The 6,982-nt window shown below is 49.3% G+C and overlaps 1 protein-coding gene across 1 annotated transcript in view; it reads left to right on the forward strand.

Moving 5' to 3' along the window:
• Positions 1-3,507, forward strand: part of CALB2 (calbindin 2) — an 80,643-nt gene extending 77,136 nt beyond the window's left edge. The window contains exons 8-11 of the mRNA XM_019505833.1: positions 203-242; positions 349-402; positions 1,881-1,952; positions 2,929-3,507. Coding sequence (XP_019361378.1) covers positions 203-242; positions 349-402; positions 1,881-1,952; positions 2,929-3,045 — 283 coding nt within the window. The 3' untranslated portion in view covers positions 3,046-3,507. The remainder of the gene's footprint in view (positions 1-202; positions 243-348; positions 403-1,880; positions 1,953-2,928) is intronic.
• Positions 3,508-6,982: the final 3,475 nt, after the last annotated feature.

Below are 6,982 nucleotides of genomic sequence, written 5' to 3' on the forward strand. Positions count from 1 at the left end.
GGGGGGGGGGGGGGGGCTGCAGGCAAGAAGGGGTTTCTTGTTACGTTCCTGTACAAAGAATTTTGGCTTTGGTCAGCTGGCCCTCTTTGATGAAAAAAGATGGCCCTGTAGAATTCCCAGCTAGCTCTGCTACTGACTCCCTTTCTCTTGTGAGTCCCTTTTCTCAGCTCCCCTGACTTACACTCTGGCAATCTCTTTTCAGACTTTTGCCTGTGCAAGAAAACTTCCTACTTAAATTTCAGGTAAAAAGAAAAGAGAAACCTTTGTATTTCCTTTTGGTTCTGTTCTCTTCATCCCCCCCCACCCCCGGTGTCCTGACTCACATCTATTTCTCTTGTATTTGTCCAGGGAATGAAGCTGGCTTCTGAGGAGTTCAATGCTATCTTTACCTTTTATGACAAGGTAAAATGCTTGCCAGGAGGGGGAAAAAAGCTTGAGCACAAAGGAATCTCAAACCTCTGAGCTTGGTACAGAAGGAACAACTCCTTTTAGCAAATCAGCTCCCTGGTTCTCCCTAGATTGTCATGAGCAGGCATTCAGGAATCTCTGCCATTTACCATTGTAAATACTAGGACAGACCTTATCACCTACAGTGGGAAGGCTAGATCCTGTGCTGGTATAAACAAGCATAGGCCCACAGAGTTGCAGGGTACTTATGCCACCATAGGTCAGCTGGCGATCTGCCCTAGAGCAACTCTGAACATGGAAGGTGCATAATTATTTGAATATGAACTTGGAGGGAAGCAAACACTGGAATCCAGGGACCTGAACATAGGTGGAAGCAAGGACTTAAGGGCTGAATGGAAGCCTAATACTAAAGGAAGAGTGAACGCCCCTGCTTCCCTGGCCTGCTCCTACTGTTTGCCTGGAGGTTAAGTGGAGGTGACAGTGCTGCCCATACTGAAGAGTGCCTAAAACTCAGTGTATGGGGCTGGATTCTCCTTTCACTACCATTGTGGCACCACTATTTGCAGAGGAGTCACTTCAAGGACATGGCTGGGTCCAAAACCTAATTAAGTTACTGGGAGTTTTTCCAGTGTTTTGGTTTGCTGTGGCTCAGGACCTTACATGTCTGTAACTGGCAACACTATTGATCCAGCAGCTGAAGGAGGAATATCAGTACCAGGGATATCAAACTCATCCAGCCCCATGGGCTGAATTAAGTGTATGGGCCAAATTGGGCTCTCAGACTGGCCACACACACCAGATACGGCAGCACATGCAGCACGTGTCCTGAACTGACCATGCAACATACATGGCCAGTCCAAGATTCACAGGCAGCACTGCAGGCTGGATTGTAGGGCTCCATGGGCCAGATCTTTGACACCCCAGCTCTGTTCTAATGACACATATTTTGAAGTGAAATGCACTCCAGACTATTGTCCCTTGAAGTAAAGACTGGACAGAGAGCTGTTCCCAGGTGCTGGCCATTCTCCTTTATGACTGATACAGGAGAGTGACGTGTCTGACCAGTCATTGAAGGGTGACAGAAGTCATGCCTCTACTAGTGCTATGACGCACCTGGAAGTACCACTCAGAAATACATTCTACCACCCACTCATGCTCCATAATGCCAAACCCAGAAATGAGATGGTGAAGCTGCCCTGAGAGTGACTCCTCCTGTCACTTTTGAGATCTTTGTCACCTTCAGGCTGGCTTCAGTGCCTCATTTCCAGGTTTGACCTGTGGGGAGCAGGAGAGGTTGTGTGGGGAAGTGCTTCCCAACAGTGTTCTCAGAAGGTGTATAGACAAACTCAGTAAGACCAAGATGCCCCAAGGGAGGAGAGGCTGTGTTTGGAGGCACATGATCACAAGCTGCTGGGCTCAGATGTGAGCATTTCTTCATCCGCATGTATGTTCTCCTCTGCTGTTGCTAATAGGATGGGAGTGGCTACATCGATGAGCATGAGTTGGATGCCCTTTTGAAAGACCTGTATGAGAAAAACAAGAAGGTGAGTGATTGAAGGGGAATGGGGCACATGGAGACGCATGTTAGCTTGATCCTGCTGTTCCAGTGTATCTCCCCTTAAGTGCAGAACTGATTCCTGTCATGGCCTCTGTGACTGTTGTCTCTGGTGTATATGAGTGGAGTGTTGTTGCTTCCCCAGGGAACAGCCCATCAGAGGGGGCATGTTTCATGCCCACAGCAAGCATGGGGCAATCCAAATTCCCCACCTCTGTAGTCATGGGGCTAAGTGACTGCACTGGGGGGCTTGGCTCCAAGTTTATTGTGCTGGTGCTATAGCTTGTCCTGTCATCTAGGGCACAGCCCTTCAGGATACTGAAATAGTGGAAATCTGCAGTGCTAGTGCTATGTACTAGGAGTGTTCTCAGCACCTACTCAGATGGGTACGGAGGAGTACCCAGTGCTCAGCAATGTCTGCTCTGAATTAAATGCAGAGGGATGTGGGGTCAGCAGAGGCCCCAGAGTCACAGTTGCTCTCCCCTTTGTGTAACTGTACAGCAGTGCCAGGTATGTCTGAATCAGCATGAGAACACTGCCCTTCACTTCCTTCTGGATCTGGCTGCTTCCCATGTCCCTTTGCTGGCTGGGTCCTTAGTCCCTCCTGTGCAGGGGCTCACCAGAGACCCTTACACTCAGGAAATCTTCTCTTGTTGTTCACCTGCTCCTTTCTTAGATGAAAAACCCAGTCCCTAGCCCTCTCCTGAGACAGTAGGTAGCTGTGGAGTAGTAGCAAGGAATGCTGGGAAGGGAGGCAGCAAAAAGATGACATTTGACCTTTGTATTGCTTTACTTCCCAGCATGCTTTGCTACCATCCCACAGTTCTCATGCTCTGTGGGAGTCCCCTGAACCCTTCTGAGAAGGGCAGCTCACCCCAGGACACTCTGTTACTGAGACCTCATTGAAATTTGGTCTCACGTTTGAGGGCTATTCTGCATCATAGCCCTGTGTTCCTGTCTGCTAGGAAATGAACATCCAGCAACTCACCAACTACAGAAAGAGCATCATGAGCCTCGCTGATGGGGGGAAGCTGTACCGCAAGGAACTGGAAATTGTGCTCTGCAGCGAGCCTCCCATGTAGAGAGGCACCACCCCCCTCTCCTCCAAAATCTCCCCCACCCTGCCACTTCCATGAAGACGGATAAGAGAGAGCAAGCGCAAGTGGATGAGGAGGGAGCAAATGCTGGTGTGCAACTGATGGGCCTCCGACCAACAATCTCCAAACCCCCAAGGCTAGACTTGCTGATCTGCTTGCCACCTGGGTCGCGGAATCTCACTGGCAGTGGGGGCAGGGGCAGCAGTGCATGACCTCATCTACCAGTGGCTCTGATTTAGACTAAGTGTTCAATAGGGTGATAGTCCATTTCTCTTCCTGGGCTCAACCCATTTCTCTCTTTTGTTGATGTAGTTGGTTTCCTGTAAATTCCTGCCTCTGGAGTGAACGGTTTTTCTTTTTTGTTCTTTTTCATTCATTCTTTTCAAGTTCTGTCTTATTATTTACCAAAGAACAGTTTACAAATAAACTTAAGTACTGCTACTGGAACCCACGAGCTGCATTTGGTATCTCATTTCTCCTGGAAGGTGAGGGCCACGTTTGCAAGAACCTAACCCACGAGCTGCATTTGGTATCTCATTTCTCCTGGAAGGTGAAGGCCACGTTTGCAAGAACCTAAGTGCTAGGTTTCTGAAGGAGTTGAGGGATGAAAGTTGGCTGGCTAGATTTACAGTGCTTGTTGGGTGCTGACCACATTTGAAGATCTGTGCAGAAGTGTCACAACAGTAGAAGCCACTGGGTGTTGATTGTAGCAACCATGTGTGTGCACGTCATGGGATTCTTTGCAAACTCTTGAGCTTTTGGTAAAAGAAAGATCAGAAACTGAAGTATTTCAATTCTGAAATACTACCAGGGTGTGTCACAGGAATTGGCCTTCGTGTGCCTCATGTTCTCAGTCTCATATCACGTATAAGCCAGGTTTCCTGGGTCCAACTATGTCCATGTACAAATGACACATTCACACTGGTCTAATAGGACTTTACAGTGGTGTACATAGTACAGAAGCAGACACATGATGTACAGCCCAACTCTTGTGTAGCTCACTTAACTCCAGTGTAGAACTGTGCTAGGAAAAGTGAGAGGTAAAACTACACCATTATAAATTACACTGGTGTAGTTATAAACTGCACCAGGATAGGTGTTAGGGCTGTGTGAAATTTTGCCGCCTGTTTTGTTTCAACACTGTTTTGAGCCATTTCGACCTTGAAACAGCAAAGTCAAAATGGAACAGGCAGGCTCAAAACAGGGTCGAAACAAAACAGAGTAGGTTGAAACGTTTCGAAAAATTTGAAATGTTTTGAGTTTCGACCAGGAAGCTGGGCTTACCTTCAATGGTTTCCCTGCAGGGAAAGAGAAAGTAAAGTAAGGGGAGAGAGGGGGACGAGAGGAGAAGGTTGCGGGGGAAGGAGTGCTCTCATTATTGACATGTGTAGCTGGCCAGTGACTGTCACCCTTCCCTGAGGTCCCTTCCAACCCCTGTGCTCTGGGGGAGGGACAGAAAAACTGCATAAAAGGCAGCATTTTTTTAACTGACCCTGCTTTCTGCTTTGGGGTCACTTACTGAGCTGTCTGTTCTAGCAGCTCACTGTCAGGCCACTATAGCTAGTGATGGCACTGATTTTCTAAAGGATTCCCTGCTTGCTACCCTAGCAAAAGGGATTTCAGAATACCTTTTTCTTGTAGGTGCTTTTATTTTGTTATTATATTCATTGATTTATTCTTTTGGATTTTGTACTTACATTGGATAGGGTTACTAGAGAATTTACTCTATATAGGAATTTACTAAGGCTGTGCCCTAGTAGGAGGGGGCCTCACTGGGGCACACTGCCGTGTTGTGCAGAGGCCCCAGCACCAGGAAGGGCGCGCCTTAACGCACACACAGGGTCACCCACCCACATCATGAGTTTTGCCTGTCAGCAGCTTGAGGTGCAGGGCCCCAGAAGACAGAATCCCCCAGCGAGACGCACACTGCTGGCAGGCTTTGTGGCCTGTCAGGGCCCAGCACCCAGGCCTACATTAGATTTCACCCCCCTGTACCCCAAGGCAGATGCAGTCGCCCAAGCACCCACCCACACCACAAGTTTTTCCTGTCAGCAGCTTGAGGTGCAGGGCCCCCCAAGCTCCTGCACCGATCTTCTTGAAACTTGGCAGGCTTTGTGGCCTCACCAGGGGCTATCACCCCTGCAGTTTTCACCCCCCTGTGGTGTAACACATAGATGAGAGAGGAATTTTGCTTTCATGAATTTGGGGTGCAGTTCCCCCCAAACCCCTGCACCTATCTTCTTGAAACTTAACAGGCTTCATGCCCCCAGCAGAGGCTACCACCCCTGCAAGTTTCACCCAAACCAGAGATAAAGCAACAAAGTTATAGATATTTCATTGATCTCCCATTATAGCCTATGGCTGGATCTCCAAGGCAGCTCTGAATCTTTGGAGCCGCTTCAGCCAGATCGAAGCAGCAGACTGAGCCGGAGCACCAAATTGGATCGCTGACATCTGAAGCAGCTGGATCCGAAGCCGGATCAAATATCTGCCTACTTGCACAGGCCTATAATTTACTATATATATTTGTTTTTATATGTTCATTCTTTGCACCATACCAACTCAATTGAGTTTATATACACACACAGATATATTTCTATTGCATTGATAAATCTCGTTACTGCACCAGACCTGCAGTTTTCAGTTTATATAGGAACGCAAATACATTTATATATTTCTTGAAAAGGAAGACAAGAAACACATCATGAAGCATGGTAGAAAGGCAGGTGGCTACACTGGCCAGCCTTCAGGGAGGGATGGAAGAGGGGGTAGAGGAAGAGCTGTAAGTTCCCCCTGACAAACTGGGATGCAGCCTCTTTCCTCCAGCTAAAAGGGATGAGGCTGCTACAAGCAGCAAGGAGAGGGGAGCAGTGCCACTGCCACTGCCTGTGCCCGAGACTGCATCCTGTCCACACACAGCAGCCATAACCCTCCCCCATCCCCATCATGACAACAACCACAACCAGCAGCACCAGCACAGCTACTCCACCCCTAGGTGCTTTGGAGGATGTTGATGTAGAGGTGGAGGCAAGCGGCTCAGCTGAGTCCGCTCCTCTTCTTGCTGTGCCTCTGCTTGCTGAGGAGGAGGAAAGTGCAGCAGCATCCACAGATGCACTCACACCCCAGAAGCAAGTGGATTGGGATCATTTTGAGCTGGCAGATGATCCCACATACACTATCTGCCTGCACTGCCGAGCCAAAACCAGCCAGGGCAAGGAAACAAAACACATGAGCACCATGGGGATGATGATGCATCTCCGCAGGCACCACCCCCTTGCCCTTGCCCCTCCTCAGCCTGGCACCAGTAGGAGTGAGCCCAAAGGGAAGGTCCCCGCTTGCTCCAAAGCCCCCGTCTCCCCAAAGCACAGGCAGGCCACGCTGAAACAGTGGAGGAAAGGTGGACAGAAAGCAGGGCATGTTCCAAAGGCAAGCGAGATCACCCAGAGCATTGGGGAGATGCTTGCTGTCGATGGCCAGCCCTTCTCCTTTGTTCAGTGGCCAGGGTTCAGGCGGCTCATGGCACTCGCGGTCCCATCATACCAAGTGCCCGCATGCAACACCTTCAGTAGGATGGTGGTGCCATTTCTGTATAAGGCATGCATGAAGTACTTGAGGGAGGAGCTGCACAAGGCAAGTCCACAGGTGGCCTTACACTTCACCTCGGACATCTGGAGCAACTGGAGTGGAGATCATGCCTACCTCTCCCTCACGGGGCACTAATGCGACAAGGAAGGTGGCAGGCTCCGTCCACTGGAGCATCAAGTAGGGCAACATGCTGCAGGATAAACAAAAAGAGCTGAACATCCTGCAGCACAAAATCACGAAGGATTGGAGACTCAGTGGAACTCCACATACCTAATTTTCGAGAGGCTGGTGGAGCAACAGAAGGCCATCCATGAGATGGCCTTGCTCAGGGAGATCA

This window comes from Gavialis gangeticus, unplaced genomic scaffold (genome assembly GCF_001723915.1).
Source record: "Gavialis gangeticus isolate Ggan-Ray unplaced genomic scaffold, GavGan_comp1, whole genome shotgun sequence".
NCBI classification, from domain to species: Eukaryota; Metazoa; Chordata; order Crocodylia; family Gavialidae; genus Gavialis; species Gavialis gangeticus.